This window comes from Clupea harengus, chromosome 14 (genome assembly GCF_900700415.2).
Source record: "Clupea harengus chromosome 14, Ch_v2.0.2, whole genome shotgun sequence".
In the NCBI taxonomy this organism is placed as follows: domain Eukaryota; kingdom Metazoa; phylum Chordata; class Actinopteri; order Clupeiformes; family Clupeidae; genus Clupea; species Clupea harengus.
Window position 1 is genome coordinate 26,269,610 of NC_045165.1, and position 20,167 is coordinate 26,289,776.

Consider the following 20,167-nt stretch of genomic DNA (forward strand, 5'->3'; position numbering starts at 1 on the left):
CACACATACACAAACACACAGGTACTCTCATACACGCACACACAGATACTCTCATGTACACACAGATTCTCTCATATACACACACATACACACACAGCCACTCTCATACACACACACACACACACACACACACACACACACACACAGATACTCTCATACACACACACAAACACACACTAGTGTCATATTGGAGTGGTACTGTTACTCTTGTGCTGCCTTGTCCTGACAGTATGCCTGATGTGATATGATTGGTTACTGTAGGATGCCTATGAGGAGTTGGTTCTGACGGTGGGCTCACGGCGTAGTGGGCTCAACCAGAACCTGGCCCTGAAGACCCAGTACGAGCGAGCCCTTCAGGACCTCACCGACCTCCTGGACACGGCGCAGGACAAGATGGCCGCCGGACAGAAGCTGATGGCCAGCTCTGTGGAGGAAGTGCACAGTCTACTGACCAAACACAAGGTGCTGTATGCCCACACCAACACACCCCAAGGGCTGCTCAAGTCATGGGTGTAAAGGGCTTCTGTACAGCTTACAGTATCTGACTGGATTCTCTAGTGAAAGTCCAGGGTTCCATGTAATAGCAACAATTTAAAAAAATTGATGTCATTTCCCACTTTCCATACCTCTTTGACAGAATGTTGCACTGCTATCATTTGCTTGTCTTGGTTGATGGGCAGCATTGTTATTTTGTCTAGGCAATTACAAAACACATGCCCATGTGCACACACTTTATGATATATATATAATGATATATATTATGTATATGGGCCATTCTACCGAATTGGTGCAAAGTCAGGTTGGAAATATTTTGAAAATTTGTATGTTTTATTCCCAAAACTTTGTCCGTTTGTATAGTGAACCATATCTAAAGCACACATTTCTAGTAAAAGAACCGTCAATTTTTATGTTGTATTTTCAGAATGTGTTGGAATGTTTTTCCTCTCCCAAAAATTGTCACTACAGAAACATAGTAATACACTATGGTAAAAGAGTATTATTATTAACCTGTTCAGATTGTGTTTCCTTCCCTTCTCTGAAGCGTATTTACAAATATTTCTCGAAGGTTTTCACAATGAAATCAATAAAAATGAAATTTTTACCAAATTTCAAAGTTCAATTTATACAATTCATCTTACCATTCCATTTTGTCACTACCGAAACGATCATGTCACTACCGAAACTTTACCATATGTTTTGGTAGTGTGACTGTTTCGGTAGTAACTGTTTCGGTAGTGACAATTCTAGCTAACTTTGAGCATAAATAAATAATTTAGTACAGTACATGGCTAGCAAACAAATCTTTGAAGAGGTGTACACACAAACAAACATAATACTTTGCATAAAACCCCCAAAAGTTTACTTAATTGAAGAAAAATATGTGTTCGGTAGTGACCATTCTTAAGGTTACACACTGATTTTCAGACTTTGGAACACAGTTATATCAAAAGTATGGGATCTAGCTACTTACCATTCAGCCATGAGGGACAGGGATGCAGTATCACTGCCTGTTTATAAATGCAGGGGTGTGGCTAAAAACCAGGCTCAGCCAATGGACTAAAACTCCTGTGTTTCGGTAGTGACATGAAAACTATGGACATGATTTTTTGAGCATAGTTTTTTTTTTTTTTAAATTAAACCCACAATAAATCTAAATCTTCCAAGTTCTGTTTAAACTTAATCATAAAGATCTTTGAAATTAGATCATTGAAAAAAAATGTAAAAGTGTTATTTACAGAAATTGAAATTTAGATGTCAGGGTTGGGGACAGCTACTTCCCAATAGAAAGTACCCTATAAATGATGATTTTGTATATATTTAGCTTATCCCTATCTCATTTAATGTCTTGGGTTTAAATAGACCATAACTTATTCTTAGTAAATATCTATGTCTAAATACTTAATTGTTTTGTAAAAAGTTTTTCTTGTTGTGGGACCACACTTTGCACCAATTCGGTAGAATGGCCCATATACACAATGATAAAAAATGACCTACTGTATGAGTTTCCTCTCTTTTCCTCCAGTTTCTTACTCTACTTCTTCCTTCTTCTCTGTCATTCCCTCAGGAGTTTTTCCAGGGCCTGGAGTCTCACACCATCCTGACGGAGACCTTCTTCAGGAAGATCAGTGTGTTTGTGTTGCCCTCTGAGACCCAGGAGCTGGAGCAGACACTGAGACGTGCCCAGACCATCCTCAAGCAGGCCCACCGCAGAGGCGTGGAGATTGAGCACATCCTTGAGGTGAGATGAGAAGGTGGAGAAGAGATTGAATGAGAGAGAGACGTTTAGTGGAGCATTAATAACTGTGGCCACATAATCATTTGAGCAAGATGTTCCAGTACAGTGTTCTGGATTTATGAAAGTTGATCTCCACGTGTCAGGTTGTGTCGTACATGTGTCAACACTTTGTATCTACTGTGTGTACGTGTATGTGTGTGTGTGTGTGCGCGTGTGTCTGTGTGTGTGTGTGCGTGTGTGTGCGTGTGTGTGCGTGTGTGTGTGCGTGTGTGTGTGTGTGTGTGTGTGTGTGCGTGTGTGTGTGTGCAGAGCTGGACTCGTGTAGTGCAGGACTGCCATACCCTCTCCCAGGAGCTGGTGACTGCAGAGGACACTCTGGCTGGTGTGGGTTTGCTGGAGGAGTCAGAGGAGAGGCTGACGGAGAGAATCCTCCTCTATCAGGTACTGCTCAACCCGAAAGACACTAGGAACATTTAGCACAGCAGACTACAGCAAAGAAATGTAATGCTGGATAATACAACACTTGATAGGCAGACTTACTTCAGTATGTAGCACCTTGTAATAATAATAGCATCCGCAAGTTGTTTGAGCAAAGAAGCAAATATCATTTCTTGAATGTCTGACCTCGCACCCACAGACTAATTGTGACACTTTGACAAAGACAGTTTCAATTTGGAAGGCACAGGATCCTAACCATTAACATCAGTAAATATGAGTGGCAATAGGCACATCCTGGTCCTCTGACAGCCTTGTCCTCCCTTCCCCTTCCCCCCTCAGGGCCAGCGTGAGCGTCTGGCGGAGCGACAGCCTGAGCTCCAGCAGCTGCTGGGGGAGGGCCGTCGCCTGCTGCAGGCTCTGGGCTGCCCGGCGCTGGAGAGCCAGCTGACCCTGCTGGGCGAGCGCTGGCTCAGCTGCAGCACCCGGGTCAGCAAGGAGCTGCAGAGGCTGGAGGCCATCCTCAAACACCAGAGCAGGTCAGAGCGCCGGAGATCAATGCCACACTCTCCTAACACTGCATTTACAGCGCTCACACTTGCCCAACGCTTTGACACATTGGCTCCTATCCTACTGCAACCCTATTGTTTTATTATTTAGGTCCTCTAACCTTGTTTCTGTGACATTTCCTACACGGTGAACAGGTTTCGGTGTAAATCCTTTTTACTGTTCATCCTCATCCTCATAAGTCATGGCCCTTCCTCCCCTCCACAGGTACCAGGGTGAGATGACTGAGCTGAGCCAGTGGCTGCAGGGGGCTCTAGAACACCTGGAGTACTGGAGCACACAAGCCATGGTGGTCCCTCAGGACCCGGGGATGGTGCGAGACCACCTCTACACCTTCCTGGTACATGAATATGAAAACATATTTTCATTTTTTTTGTTCTAATGTGAAGACTATGACAATATCCAGATGAGCAGATTGCACTCATTGGAGCTTGCTATGCTCTACATGCTTATGTGCTATTTTGTATGTACTGTTACGACAGACCTGAAGAACCGAAGGTCCAGTAACATAAAAGGCCAGACTCTCAGTTGCGGGTAAATATATAACTGGTTTATTTACAAATGCAATGGTGGTTGTCGTCAAAACAGAAGAGAAAACAAAAAGAACCTCCAAGAAGCCTCACAAATAATAAATAGTCGCTGCAGCTTACCTCACTCGCGATAAAAGAAAAAAGAAGGTGAGTCTTCCGGGCAACTTCCTTGCCTGCACTGTCTACCACTAGGCTAAAAAAGTGCAGGAAGCATAAACAAACAACCACCCATAAACAACTAAGACAAGGCAAAAAAGTGACAAGCGCGTAGGACGCGTAAGGGTCTTCAAAAGGCAAAGTCTCTGTTTTAGTCCAGTGTTGGGAAAAACCAGGGAACGCTCAGACAGGTCGGGATCCTCGGGAAACAGTCGTATCCTCCTGCTCTTGATAACACGCGCCGCCATCTTGGGGAAGGCCGTCTTAATAAAGGGAGAAGTCCCGCCCAGCAATCAGTACGGACCGAGACCACGCCCACTCCACCTTAAAGAGACTGGGAAAACGGCAGACACAGGGAAAGACCGCCAGTATGCCCATAACACCATAACAGGATGGTTATGTCAATGTGGAGCTAATCTAAAGTGTTTTATTGTATTTTGGAAATTGTTCTGTTTCTGTGTTGTGAAACATACAGTACTTGTTATAATATAGTATTAGACTGTACAGATGTGGATATCCACCTGATAAAAGCAAAAAAAAGAAAGTCGAAAGTAAGAAAATAGTAGGCTTTAGTCACAGTGATGTGTGGTAGCTGGGGAACTGTGATATCATTCGCCTTTTTAAATGTTTATCTGTTTAAATGTTTCTCATCTGTCGCTGCAGGAGTTCTGTAAGGAGGTGGAGAGGCACTCTCCCCTGAAGGCCTCTGTGCTCAGCGAGGGCAACCATTTGCTGCGGCTGAAGCGGATGGACACGGCAGCGCTGAGGTCCGAGCTGGCGCTGGTGGAGTCGCAGTGGGGGGAGCTGCTCACCCGCATCCCGCTGGTCCAGGAGAAGCTGCACCAGGTAAGCACCAGCAGCACCAGCAGCACCAGCAGCACCAGCAGCCAGCAGGCTCTGGGAGATTAGTGACTATCGCTAACAGGATTAGCCACATTTTCTCAGGGCTGATCTTTAGGTGTTCTGTAGGACTAAGTATCATTTGACTCTCCTGAATGAGGTATTTACTCCTCCTGGACCCCAGACTGTAAGCATCTGATTTGGCATGGCATGAACTGAGCACATGTTCTGGGCTTGTGAGCCCATGTGGGAGACACTGGAGGTCAGAGTGTTGGTGTGGTGCCATATGATTTTTGTCATCCTCTCACTTACTCCAGTGAACCTGTTCAGCACAACATGTGCCGTATGCAGTGGCCAACCTGGGCTTTGGCAAAGTGTGTGTTCATTTCCAGTTCACAAACTACCCTGCCGGTGATAACTGCGATACAAAATGTCTTTCTGTCAAGAAAAATGGAATCATCATCTGAAATCCCAAAAGGCTTGTTATTAGATAGCAACGTGTGCATTTGTCATGGTGTCGTCTTCCTGCTGTGTTCATGTCTGACTGGTTTGCTTCTGTCCTGCCATTCTAGCTTCAGATGGAGAAGCTGGCCTCCAGGCACGCCATGTCCGAGCTGGTGGCCTGGATCTCCCTGATGGACAAGACTCTTCAGGAGGATGAGGAGAACCTCAAATCAGCTGTGGGTTCACCTGTCATCCAGGAGTATCTGCAGAAGTACAAGGTAGCAGTTAGCTTCATCTCAGACCGATATTAGCAGTTAATGTAATGATAACTGCACAGTACATGTTGGGTGATCTTAGTGCTTTCCTCTGATGTTTTGCCACTGAAGCTAATCGATCCCCCCACTCTCCCTCCCTTCTCCCTATCTCTGCCATTCTCCTCATGGCGGCTGTTGCAGGGCTTCAGGGTGGATGTGAACTGCAAGCAGCTGACGGTGGACTTTGTGAACCAGTCGGTGGTGCAGGTCAGCGGGCAGGACGTGATGGGGAAGCGCAGTGATAAGACTGACTTTGCCGAGCGGCTCGGAACCATGAACCGCAACTGGCAGATCCTGCAGGCCAACATCACTGAGAGGGTAAGAGGGGATATGGCCACTTCTCCTGGTACTCCTCCTGGTTCATACGGTGTGTGTGTGTGTGTGTGTGTGTGTGTGTGTGTGTGTGTGTGTGTGTGTATGTGTGTGTGTGTGTGTGTGTGTGTGATGACATCTGTGTTGTGTACTGTGTGCAGATCCAGTTTCTGGAGAGCCTGATGGAGTCGTGGGTGGAGTATGAGCGGCACGTGGAGGTGCTGAAGGCCTGGCTCTTAGCCCAGGAGGAGAGGCTTAAAGGGAAGCACTGCCTCAGAGATCTACCCTCCGTCCAGAACGCCCTTAAAGAATGCCAGGCAGGACCCTCTACCCTCACTCACCCACTCACTCACTCACTTATCCATCCATACATCCATTCATCTATTCATTCCTTCATTTATTTATTCCTCTGTGGTGGAAATATAAGATACAGCACATTCTGTGACTGATGTAAATATATGATACAGCACATTCTGTGACTGATGTAAATATATGATACAGCACATTCTGTGACTGATGTAAATATATGATACAGCACATTCTGTGACTGATGTAAATATATGATACAGCACATTCTGTGACTCATGTAAATATATGATACAGCACATTCTGTGACTGATGTAAATATATGATACAGCACATTCTGTGACTGATGTAAATATATGATACAGCACATTCTGTGACTGATGTAAATATATGATACAGCACATTCTGTGACTCATGTAAATATATGATACAGCACATTCTGTGACTGATGTAAATATATGATACAGCACATTCTGTGACTGATGTAAATATATGATACAGCACATTCTGTGACTGATGTAAATATATGATACAGCACATTCTGTGACTGATGTAAATATATGATACAGCACATTCTGTGACTGATGTAAATATATGATACAGCACATTCTGTGACTGATGTAAATATATGATACAGCACATTCTGTGACTGATGTAAATATATGATACAGCACCCCTCAGTGTTAGTCTGTGATGCAGAGAGGCTGTGAGATAGAGAGATTTTTTTAACTTCCATTAAGGGTGCGATTAAAGACTTAATTAAGGAGGAATCTGACCCTTGCCCCAGTTCCAAGCTTAATTCGCAGTACCAATCCTCTCCTGCTTTGATCCCTGGTGGTCCAGCATCTAATGCACACTAACTTAGTCACCTACTCACTTGACTGTCCAACTGCACCTTCTGTGTGGCAGTAGATAATGGAGCCTCTCTTGTGTTTGTTCTGTGCTGAAGGAGATGGAGGAGATGGTGAAGGAGAAGGAGAAGGAGGTGGAGAAGGTGGAGGAGCAAGCGTGTGCTCTGGTCCAGAACAAGACGGACGAGGCCTGTGCCATCGTCATGGAGACCCTGCAGGCCGTAAACCAGAGCTGGACCAATATGGACGATCTGGTTTGTCCATTTGCTGTCGCCTTTCACTCTCACTCTATCTCTTTCTAATATTTATTTTTATAGTATATTAATGTATAATCATATTTATATGAATGTATAATCACATTGTGAACTGGAAAGAGATGGTTGGCCTAATGAGGTTACAAGACAAAAGTAGCCCTCAGCAGTTGATAAAGTCTGGGCAGCCATGAGGCATTACAGTACCCAAGAGGAGCTCAGTATTCGAGCTGTAATTTATCCTACCCTTGTTTTACCTCAGATCTTGCACTCATAAAACACACCATAAAACCTTTTGCAAAGATAGAATGATGTCTGTAGAAGGATAGAAAGTGCACAGAGAAGCAAATCTGTAGAGTGTAAATGCATGTAAATATGTTGCGAGTCCTTTTGTGGAAGAGAGCAGCTAGCATCGATGTGCAGCTGTGTGCATCTCCCTGCGGCTGACAATATCATGTCATGTACTGCTGTGCTCTCATTAGATTGGGCAGCTGACGGTCAGCCTGAGGGCGGTGCTGGACCAGTGGACCCAGCACAAGCAGGCGGCGGAGGAGATCGGCAGCCACCTGACGGAGGGCCGCTACTCCATCTCCCGCCTGCGCCTCCTCACCGGCTCCCTGGAGGCGGCGCAGCTGCAGGAGGAGGGGCTGCAGGTGGGTGCTTTAAGCAGCTGAGCTGTGTATGGCAGGGAGGTTAGCTCTCGCACAGAAATGTGTAGTATGTGGTAAACTGGAGAGGTTTTAAAACGCCAGGCTCACATGCTGTTTAGCTGGACTGCCTCATGTGGGAGTCAACCACTCATTTGTAAACAGCACTCTGATGGCATTCCTTTGAATTGGTAAGTGAGAGCATTCATGTTATTAATATATCTGCTTGATGTGTCTTTGTGATGTACAAGTCAAGCAATTCAAGACATATGTGGGTTATTAGCATATTTATGACTTGCTGTTCACCCATATTTACTGTGTGTGACTGTGTGTGACTGAAGTGAGGTGGTTTGAGGTTTGTATGTCAGGGCTGTTATATATATATATTGCTGCTGTGGTTATGTGACATTTTGATGTCGATGTACTAAGGCACCGTGTGTGTGTGTGTGTGTGTGTGTGTGTGTGTGTGTGTGTGTGTGTGTGTGTGTGTGTGTGTGTGTGTGTGTGTGTGTGTGTGTGTGTAGAGTCTACAGGCGCAGCTGAAGACTCAGGAGAGCAGTCTGGAGCGGTTGGCTGCCGTGACAGATCAGCTGCTGAGAGAGTGCCACCCCTCCGTGTGTGACTCCCTCAGCCTGAACCTCAAAGACACCAACGCCAAGTGAGCCTCACGCATATTGAAACTCTTGTCTCATATTTACCTGATGTTAAACTTAGACGTACCTAACGTGTTCATCTAAAACTTCCTTTACACCCCATATGCATTACGCAAACACTGCACTGAGAGTGTATTAATGCATTTAGTCTTAATGCGATATGTATGTATTATAAGTATATATGATGTGTGTGTGTGTGTATGTGTGTATGTGTGTGTGTGTGTGTGTGTGTGTGTGTGTGCGTTTGTGCGTGTGTGTGTGTGCGTGTGTGCGTGTGTGTGTGTGTGTGTGTGTGCGTGTGTGTGTGTGTGTGTGTCAGGTGGGCCAGCCTGCAGGAGGAGTTGTGCGTGGCGCTGGGCTGCAGTAAGGCACTGCTGCAGCAGTGGCAGCGCTATAAGCAGCTCCAGAGGCAGGGCGGCGCCAGCGTGCAGAGACTGGAGGAGCAGGCGGACGCGCTGCTCAAGGCGGCCAGCGCAAAGGAGCTGCCCGAGGAGGAGGTGTCTGCCCACATCCACCAGTGCGGCGTGAGTTTGCAGCAGTGAATGGGGGTTCTTTGGGTGATGGTGATATGTTCTAATATGTTCCTAATGTTAGTTAAATGAAGTGGCATATTAGCATATTGGCTTGTTTGTGTCTTTGTGATGTACAAGTCAAGCAATTCAAGATATGTGTGGCTTATTAGCATATTTATGTCTTGGTGTTCACTGATATTTACTGTGTGTGTTTGAAGTGAGGGCTTAGTGAGGTTTGTATGTTAGGGGTGTTATATTTACAGTATGTGAAGAGGATGTCTTTTACACTGATGTGACCGAACCATTCCATGACGTGTACTGCCTGTTTGTAGTTTGTGTTTTGTAATGTGTGTGTGTGTGTGTGTGTGTGTGTGTGTGTGTTTGCCTGATGTGTGCAGGAGCTGCTGCGGGAGCTGACCCAGGTGCATGCGTTACTGCAACAGCTGCAGGAGGTGGCGGAGCAGCTGAAGCAGCATGTGGACACGTCTGCGGCCGCAGCCATCCAGTCCGACCAGCTGATGCTCACACAGAGACTCAGCCGCCTGGAGCAGAGCCTCAGTAGACAGCAGAGCATCTTGGAGGTGTGTGTGTGTGTGTGTGTGTGTGTGTGTGTGTGTGTGTGTGTGTGTGTGTGTGTGTGTGTGTGTGTGTGTGTGTGTGTGTGTGTGTGTGTGTGTGTGTGTGTGTGTAGTGTTGCTAGTTTAGTTTGAGGTAAGAGGTCAAATCATCTCAAACTTGAGCCGGCAGATCAGAGGAGCATTAAAAGAACTACACCGGAGGAATATACTCTCTTGCGATTTCTTTCTCTTTTTCTTACTCCGCTCTCTGTTTCTCTCCTTTCATCCTCCCCCAGATGGGAGTGCAGGACTATGAGCTGTTTAAGGAGCAGTTGGCCACATTGGACAGCTGGATGCATGAGGCGGAGGAGGCGCTGAACGGGCAGGACCCCACTGGTTCCTCTGACCAGTCACTCATCCAGAACCGCATGGACGACCTCAAGGTAAGGCCTCATCCCTCACATGAAGCCCTCCCATCAGCACAGCAGCAGCAGCAGCAGCCTCCCCGGACCTCCCAGACGGTGCACCTGAAGCTTTCAAACTTTACTAGACATCTACCACCAAAGGCATCTGCTTAGTATTTGTGCAGAACTTGCATTGTATTACAGAGGTTTTCTCTCGTTTTTTAATAGAGGTTGGAAGGACATTATTTGGAGGTCAAATGAAGACTTCCCTGCAGGAGAGAAAGCGTGCGATAGGGAGGTGGGGAGTGAACTAGGCAAGAGAGTGAAAGAGTAATCAGAGGTAGTTCCAAAATGATGTAGGTTTCTGCTGGCAGAAACGCAGGATGAGGTAGGCAGTCTTGTAATGCTGGATGTTCCCTCACTCTGTGTGTCTGTGGGGGTTTGTGTGGGCCAGGGGCAGATGCTCAGGTTCAGCGGTCTGGCCTCAGAGTTGGAGCAGGTCAATGAGCTGGGCTATAGGCTGCCTCTCAGTGACTCCGAGATCAAACGCCTGCAGAGCCTCAACAGGAGCTGGGCCTCATCCTCTGCCCTCACCACAGAGAGATTCAGGTACTACACACACACACACACACACACACACACACACACACACACACACACACACACTGACACACACACACACACACACACACACACACACACACACACACACACACACACACACACACACACACACACACACACACACATGAACACACCCAAACTCACTGACACACACACACACACACACACACACACACATGAACACACGCACACATGCACACACACACACACACACACACACACACACACACACACACACACACACACACACACACACACACACACACACACACACACACACACACACACACACACATGAACACACGCACACATGCACACACACACACACACACACACACACACACACACACACACACACAGACACACACACACACACACACACACACACACGAACACACCCAAACTCACTGACACACACACACACACAAACACACACACATGAACACACGCACACACGCACACATGCACACACACACACACACACACACACACACACACACACACACTGACACACACACACACACACACACACACACACACACACACACATGAACACACCCAAACTCACTGACACACACACACACACACACACACACACACACACACACATGAACACACGCACACATGCACACACACACACACACACACACACACACACACACACACACACACACACGGAAACATGCACACACACGCATTAACACTGAGATTGGTTACAAAATCCAAACACATGTATTCAGTCCCACAGCTGAGATTCAAGTACATACCGTCTCTTCAAAGCTGCTGGTGCGAATTGATGCTAAAGATCCTAAAGACCAGTATTCCCCATACTTAACTAACACTAAGTGTTTCACTCTGTGTGTGTGTGTGTGTGTGTGTGTGTGTGTGTGTGTGTGTGTGTGTGTGTGTGTGTTTTTTGTGTGTGTGTGTGTGTGTGTCCCTCAGTAAGCTGCAGGCCTTCCTGCTGCAGCAGCAGACATTCCTGGAGAAGTGTGAGGCGTGGATGGAGTTCCTGACGGAGACGGAGGAGAAGCTGGCGGTGGAGATCTCTGGGAACTACCAGAGTCTGCTGGAGCAGCAGAGAGCCCATGAGGTCAGACACCGACCCTCACCGCACCCTTACTCCTTACTCGTGCATGGGAGTCCTATTACACATCGCACTCATCTACCCAGAATCTGCCCATGCGCCCAGCTTTAAAGATGTGTGTGTGTGTTTGTGTTAGCCTTTAAAGATGTGTGTGTGTGTGTGTCTGTTAGGCTTTAAAGATGTGTGTGTGTGTTTGTGCTTTTGTAGTTGTTCCAGGCGGAGATGTTCAGCCGGCAGCAGATCCTTCACTCCATCATCAGTGACGGCCAGAGGCTGCTGGACCAGGGCCAGGTGGAGGACCGGTGAGGATGCTCTGCAGCAACAGCAGCAGCAACATCATTACCAGCAGCAGCTTGCACTAGCCAATAAGACACATTTAACCATCCCCTCCCCTCTCTCTTTTCCCTTTGCTTTACTTCCTCTCTTCATTGTGTTCTCAATCTTTTTTCCCCTCTCGATCTCTCTTATCTATCTCCTAATCTGTCTCCCATATTCTTTACCCCCACCACCCTTTCTCTCTATCACTCCCTCTCTCTATCTTTCTCTCCCTCTCTCCCTCTCTCTTTCTTCCTCTCTCTCTCTCCCTCTCTTTCCCTCTCTCTCTCTCTGTCTATAGTGATGAGTTCAGTCTGAAGCTGTCTCTGCTGAGTAACCAGTGGCAGGCGGTGGTTCGGCGGGCGCAGCAGCGGCGGGGGATCATCGACAGCCAGCTCCGGCAGTGGCAGCGCTTCAGGCAGCTGGCGGAGAAGCTGCGGCGCTGGCTGCTGGAGGTGGCACACACGCCCACCGCGCTCAAGCCGCCCGTCCCCCTGCAGCAGGCCCGTGCCGTGCTGGACGCAGTGCAGGTACAGAAGCACACACACACACACACACACACACACACACACACACACACACACACACACACACACACACACAAACACAGACTCATGACACACACATGCACATGCAGATTAACACGCATTAACACAGACACTTGTGCTTACACTCATAGAGCTAAAGACAAACACATTACCCATATGCACCTACATTGAAACTTTCAATCGTATGTGAACATGTGTGAACCCATGTTAGGACTGTGCCTGCGCACTCAACCCATACATTGTAATATGTATGTATGTGTGTCATGACATGTATGCATCTCACGTATGATGCTCCAGCTGAAGGAGAAGGTGCTCCAGCGGCAGCAGGGCAGCTACATCCTGACAGTGGAGGCCGGGCGCCAGCTGCTGCTGTCTGCAGACCGCCACGCCGAGGCCAGCCTGCAGGAGGAGCTGATGAGCATCCAGGCCCGCTGGAGACAGGCCCAGCAGCAGCTGGAGGAGCAGAGGAGGGAGCTGGCCACACTGCTGCGGGTATGTGCACCAGACTTCATGCATGCTCTTTTGGGGGACTTCAAATCTACTGAATATCTGACTTTATTTATTTATTTATTTATTTAGTTATTTATTCATTCATTCTACCATTCTACACATCTCCATAAACCATACTTAACCACTATTTGTAGAGGGTTGTGGTATGCTTCACATAGGTAAAAGACTAGGAGCACAGGAGTGCTGTAGTATAATGCTTAAAATAATATAATACAATAAATATATCTTAAACAGGGAACAGTTAGAAAATGTATTCACTGACAAAACATGGGCATGACTTTAAATTTGTTTCCAGTCAGTTTGTCCTTGCTGCAATGTAGTGTCTTTGAGTGCTGCCCCGTTTTGTGAAGAATGTGCTTAATATAGCTGATAAATAGCATCAGTAAAGTAGAACAGGACACTAGAGATGCATCATTTATATGCAATGACTGGCATTATTATTGACCTATATGGTGTGTGTGTGTGTGTGTGTGTGTGTGTGTGTGTGTGTGTGTGTGTGTGTGTGTGTGTGTGTGTGTGTGTGTGTGTGTTACAGGACTGGGAGCACTGTGAGAAGGGCATAGGAGGCTCCTTGGAGAAGTTGAGGGCGTTTAAGCGGCAGCTTGCCCAGCCCATACCTGACTACCAGGACGCACTGCAGACAGAGCAGATCCGATGCAAGGTACCCAAAACCCAATACATAGAACAACTAGATACCACTAAATATATATACTACCACAGACTGGGCACTGAATGCAACCTTTTTTAGTTACCTCAGTTCATCCACTAGTGTGAACATGTTCAGGATGTGTGCTCGCTGTTGAGACATAGGCAGCTGAAGCTGAAGTGAAATGAGGTTGTTGAATTCATTTCTAATCTAACACTGTTGCTGTGGCAACATAAATCATATTTTGGCATGCCAGTAAAGCTTCTTGTTTTGAACTAAGTAGTCTTAACTGTTGTGTGAAAATGTTGAGTGTTTTGCTTTGGATGTGAAACGAAGATGAATTGAAGAGTGTTGTTTTGACTGTGTAACGTTGAGTACGTTTCTTAGTTGTTGGGTGAGGGTTTAGTATTGTTGACTGAGCCACTGTGCTCGTGCTCAGGAGCTGGAGGGCGGAGCTGAGGGCTGGAGGGAGGAGCTTGCGCGGCTGACACGGCTGAGAGAGTCTCTGAGCAGCTGCATCAGCGCAGACGATCTGAGCGTGCTCAAGGAGCGCACCGAGCTGCTGCAGCGCCAGTGGGAAGAGACCTGCCATCAGGTAACACACACACACACACACACACACACACACACACACACACACACACACACACCCAAACATGTACACACACACACATGTACACACTCACACACACACATGTACACACTCACACACACACACAAACACACATACACACACACACACACACACACACACAAACACACAAACATACACACACATACACACACACACACTTACACACACAAACATGTACACACTCACACACACATGCATACAGGCATACACACAATCACCTTTCCTGAGGAGAATACCCATTAACTGGCTTTTCTTACTTATCAGCAGTGTGTCAAGTGGTCATTTGTGTCTGTAGGTGAGAACAGAGCTTAAGCGTTAGCGATGTTACCCTATTTTCAAGTGCTGATGACTGAACGTATACTGGTGCCTGTAGACAGAGGTTTCAAGTGCTGATGACTGAACGTATACTGGTGCCTGTACACAGAGGTTTCAAGTGCTGATGACTGAACGTTTACTGGTGCGTGTAGACAGAGGTTTCAAGTGCTGATGACTGAACGTTTACTGGTGCCTGTACACAGAGGTTTCAAGTGCTGATGACTGAACGTTTACTGGTGCGTGTAGACAGAGGTTTCAAGTGCTGATGACTGAACGTTTACTGGTGCCTGTACACAGAGGTTTCAAGTGCTGATGACTGAACGTTTACTGGTGCGTGTAGACAGAGGTTTCAAGTGCTGATGACTGAACGTTTACTGGTGCCTGTACACAGAGGTTTCAAGTGCTGATGACTGAACGTTTACTGGTGCCTGTACACAGAGGTTTCAAGTGCTGATGACTGAACGTTTACTGGTGCCTGTACACAGAGGTTTCAGTTCTCTGCCATCCGGTGGCAGAAAGCCCTGTTCTGTGATTAGTTCTGCACCTGTAGGGGAAGATGGGAAACTGTAGATGCAAAGCATGTGGGCTCTATCTGATGAAAGCACAGACCACAGGAAGGATGTCGACTGTCACAGTCGCAGTGCTTTGGTGGGTTATATGATCGTTAGTAATGTGCAGAGATCTCAGGCTCTTTTTCATCTGAAGTGTATTACATGGTATTTAAATAGTGTTTTCAATTAAAAAAAAATTATAATAATTAATGCAAATAATTTAAATCTCTGAAATGCGGTTTCAGGACTTAAGATTGCATGTTTTGTTTCAGTTCCTGAATGCTGCTGAGCAATTCTGACTGATTTATTGACAAGAGCACTGTGCATTTATACATTCTACGGTGTATGTGTGAGATGTGTGCAGAGATTAGTGTTAGGGCACTAACGAGGAGAAATAATGCGTCTCACACACACATAACAGATGGGCGGTATGTTCATGTATGGTAATGACATTCTTATTTTCTGTTGAAGTGGGAGACGCGTCATTTCTTGATAGGCTTGTTTTGTTTATGTGTGCGTTTCTGTTTTTCTTGCCTTGTTAAATGTGATGATTCCTGTGTGTACATATTCAGCCTTGTTCAGTCTGTATGTTTTTGTGATATTGCTGATGCTTGTTCTGATTTTATTGTGGACGTTATGTTTGTTTGGTACATAACCGTAGTGGACGTTATGTTTGTTTGGTACATAACCGTAGTGGACGTTATGTTTGTTTGGTACATAACCGTAGTGGACGTTATGTTTGTTTGGTACATAACCGTGGTGGACGTTATGTTTGTTTGGTACATAACCGTAGTGGACGTTACGTTTGTTTGGTACAAACCGAAGTGATGAAATGGGCTCTGGTGAGAGCCACATGTGTTTGACATGTATTTGATTTTTAAATGTTTTCACTTTTCAAGGCATTGCATTAGTCACAGAACAGAACACAGCACTTGACATAGATGACAAAAGAACTTGTCTTCAGAATCTCCTTGGCTGTACTAAAGCCTAACCCTAATTTAAAAGTGATCTGTAAAATTAATGAAAAATTAATGAACAAATCTGAGGTGTTATCTGACATACTCAAATTTATTTTGCCCTTGTATTGTGCCTAAATAAAAAACAAATCGATTGTTGTGTGTGTGATCGTGCGTGCGTGCGTGTGTGTGTGTATGTGTACGTGCAGCTCTCTCTGCGCAGGCAGCAGGTGTGTGAGCGCCTGAGTGAGTGGACCGTGTTCAACGAGAAGTACAAGGACCTGAGTGAGTGGCTCAGCCACATGGAGAACAAAGTCTCCCAGAACGCCGACATCAGCATCGAAGAAATGATCGAGAAGCTCCGCAAGGTAAACGGAGAACATACCTGTACATAATCAAGTTCACTCTGTACACGAGCAAAAACTACCAAAAACTCATTTTTCATGTGATGTGTTTTGTCAAGTAATATTTTTCCGTTTCTCTGTAAAAAGGCATATTCATTCTGACCCACAAAACCATTTTTCAGTCCCATAACACCCACTGTATCTGTCTACTTCTCTTATCCCTTTATTTATTCCTCTCTCTCTCTCTCTCTCTCTCTCTCTCTCTCTCTCTCTGTGTGCAGGACTATCATGATGAGGTGGCAGGGGCAGAGGGGAACAGGCATCAGCTGCAGCAGCTGGGGGAGAGGTTGGCACGCGCCAGCCAGGCCAGCAGAGCCAGCGACATCCAGCACAAGCTGGGCACCATCAGCCAGCGCTGGCAACACCTGCTGGATCTCATCGCTGCCAGGTCAGAGGGACAAAATCAGACACACATACACAAACACACATACATATTTACACATCATCAAATACATGTGCATGATTGCACACTTAGTTATGTGTATGAACAGAACAGGTCCTCACTTGTACTCACAAACAAATAAACACAGTCATGTACATTCACAGAACACACACACACTCACACACACACACACACACACACACACACACACACACACACACACACACACACACACACTCATTGGCCAGTCTTCCCTGATGTGTGTGTGTGTCAGGGTGAAGAAGCTGCGTGAGACTCTGGTGGCGGTGCAGCAGTTGGACAGGAACATGAGCAGCCTGCGCTCCTGGCTCAACCACATCGAGACGGAGCTGCACAAGCCCCTCACCTACCACACCTGTGACGCCCAGGAGATCCAGAGGAAACTGGACATGCAGCAGGTACACACACACACAGACACACACACACACACACACACACACAGACACACACACACACACACACACACACACAGACACAGACACACACACACACACAGACACAGACACAGACACAGACACAGACACAGACACACACACACACACACACACACAGACACACACACACACACAGACACACACACACACACACACACACACACACACACACACACACACACACACACACAGACACACACACACAGACACACAGACACACACAGAGACACACACAGAGACACACACAGAGACACACAGACACAGAGACACACACAGACACAGACACACACACAGACACACACACACACACAGACACAGACACAGACACAGAGACACACACAGACACAGACACAGACACACACACACACACAGACACACACAGAGACACACACAGAGACACACACACACACACACACACACACACACAGACACACACACACACACACACACACACACACACACACACACAGACACACACACACACACACACAGACACACACACACACACACACACAGACACACACACACACACACAGACACACACACACACACACACACACACACACACACGCACACTCACACAGACAGACACGCACCCACTCACCCACGTACATTTTTACACACACACACACACATATACACAGACACTCGCCTCTTAAACTCAAATCATGCACAAACAAAACAAGTCCTCTGTCTCAAAATACCAAGACATCAACAAGGCAACGTGTCCTTTAGCACAAACAAAATGGAACACACCATAGGATAAAATGACCCGCATGCTCCGCCACTGCCAGTATGACCTTGGGTGTGACCTGTCCATAACAGAGCTTGAGTTTTCCTCACCAGTCCCTCCACTCCCCCCCCTCTGTACCTGTGCAGGAGCTGCAGAGGGACATAGAGAAGCACAGCACCGGCGTGGCGTCCGTGCTGAACCTGTGCGAGGTGCTCCTGCACGACTGCGACGCCTGCACCACAGACGGAGAATGCACCTCCATCCAGCAGGCCACCCGCACCCTGGACCGCCGCTGGAGGAGCATCTGCGCCCTGTCCATGGAAAGGAGAATGAGGTAAAGAACAGTACACACACACACACACACACACACATACACACATACAGTCACACACACATACACACACACATACAGTCACACACACATACACACACACATACACGCACACGCACACACACAGTCTCACACACACACACACATACACGCACACGCACACACACAGTCTCACACACACACACACACACACACACACACATACAGTCTCACACACTCACACACACACAGACTGCAATAACTCATACGTGCATGTACATGTATTCCCCCTTCTGTTCGCAGGATTGAGGAGACGTGGAGGCTGTGGCAGAAGTTTCTGGAAGACTACTCCAGCTTCGAGGCGTGGCTGGAGAGGGCCGAGAGAACCGCGGCTCTGCCCAACTCCTCTGGCGTACTCTACACCGTCGCTAAGGATGAACTCAAGAAGTTTGAGGTTAGCGTCACCATTCAAACTTTAGCCACAACACTAACAGTGGAACAGATGAAATGGGTCTTACTGCAATTGTTCAATGAATGTCCATTGCTTTCAAATGTGTATGTTGGGTGATCAATGGCTATTAAATGTATGTTTGCCAATGTGTATGCTTGATATCTCTGTATCATTTGTGTCTCCTTGTGTATGGGTGTGCTATGTGTGTTATGTCTCTGGTTGTGTGTATGTGTGTTCTATGTGTGTTATGTATTCATCTCTGGTCGTGTGTGTGTGTGTGTGTGTGTGTGTGTGTACGCTATGTGTGTTATGTGTTCACCTCTGGTTGTGTGTGTGTGTGTGTGTGTATGACAGGCCTTCCAGAGGCAGCTACATGAGAGCCTGCCCCAGCTGGAGCTGGTGAATAAGCAGTACCGGCGTCTGGCCAGAGAGGGGCGCACTGACGCCGCACAGCAGCTCAAGGAGATGGCGCACACCGCCAACCAGCGCTGGGACCAGCTGCAGCGCAGGGCCGCAGCCATCCTGCGCAGACTCAAGGTGCCTTGGACCAGCACATCACACACACACACACACACACACACACACACACACAAGGTGCCTTGGACCAGCACATCACACACACACACCCTACAGTAATATAGCTTTGAACTTTAGGGTGGGTTGAGAAGATCCAACAAGCTCTGCAAGTGAGATGTTATCATGTTCATATTGGATGTTTTTATAAAGGTATCATTATATGGATCGTGCTCATATGTATGTCATTTGTTTGCTTGTTTGAAAATATTTAGTGTTTTCATTTTCACAGTAGTGTCATTTTAACTCATGTTTTTGTGAGTAATGTTATATGTTAGTTTGAAAGCTATATTTGAGTTTGTGTGTGTGTGTGTGTGTGTGTTGTGTGTGTGTGTGTGTGTGAGGCTTTAGGCAGTAACTCTGTGTGTGCTCGTGGTTGCCTCATGCCTGCTGACAGTTGGTGATCTCTCTGTTCCCTGTGTGGCCATGCAGCACTTTATCGCTCAGAGGGAAGAGTTTGAGACGGCACGGGAGAGCATCCTGGTGTGGCTCACTGAGATGGACTTGCAGCTCACCAACATTGAGCACTTCTCAGAGTGTGACGTGCAGGCCAAGATCACACAGCTTAAGGTGTGTGTGTGTGTGTGTGTGTGTGTGTGTGTGTGTGTGTGTGTGTGTGTGTGTGTGTGTGTGTGTGTGA

General features: G+C 46.8%; 1 protein-coding gene across 1 annotated transcript in view; it reads left to right on the forward strand.

The window, feature by feature from the left end:
• syne1b (spectrin repeat containing, nuclear envelope 1b) overlaps positions 1 to 20,167 on the forward strand; it is a 100,819-nt gene that overhangs the window by 70,415 nt on the left and 10,237 nt on the right. The window contains 29 exon segments of the mRNA XM_031580345.2: positions 262 to 462; positions 2,066 to 2,239; positions 2,546 to 2,677; positions 3,014 to 3,210; positions 3,446 to 3,578; positions 4,588 to 4,770; positions 5,337 to 5,486; positions 5,664 to 5,840; positions 5,996 to 6,151; positions 7,090 to 7,245; positions 7,725 to 7,895; positions 8,414 to 8,547; positions 8,862 to 9,066; positions 9,453 to 9,635; positions 9,908 to 10,054; positions 10,470 to 10,624; positions 11,585 to 11,732; positions 11,934 to 12,028; positions 12,343 to 12,571; positions 12,887 to 13,081; positions 13,635 to 13,760; positions 14,185 to 14,340; positions 16,411 to 16,569; positions 16,827 to 16,993; positions 17,262 to 17,424; positions 18,340 to 18,527; positions 18,807 to 18,957; positions 19,309 to 19,491; positions 19,960 to 20,097. Coding sequence (XP_031436205.1) covers positions 262 to 462; positions 2,066 to 2,239; positions 2,546 to 2,677; positions 3,014 to 3,210; positions 3,446 to 3,578; positions 4,588 to 4,770; positions 5,337 to 5,486; positions 5,664 to 5,840; positions 5,996 to 6,151; positions 7,090 to 7,245; positions 7,725 to 7,895; positions 8,414 to 8,547; positions 8,862 to 9,066; positions 9,453 to 9,635; positions 9,908 to 10,054; positions 10,470 to 10,624; positions 11,585 to 11,732; positions 11,934 to 12,028; positions 12,343 to 12,571; positions 12,887 to 13,081; positions 13,635 to 13,760; positions 14,185 to 14,340; positions 16,411 to 16,569; positions 16,827 to 16,993; positions 17,262 to 17,424; positions 18,340 to 18,527; positions 18,807 to 18,957; positions 19,309 to 19,491; positions 19,960 to 20,097 — 4,752 coding nt within the window.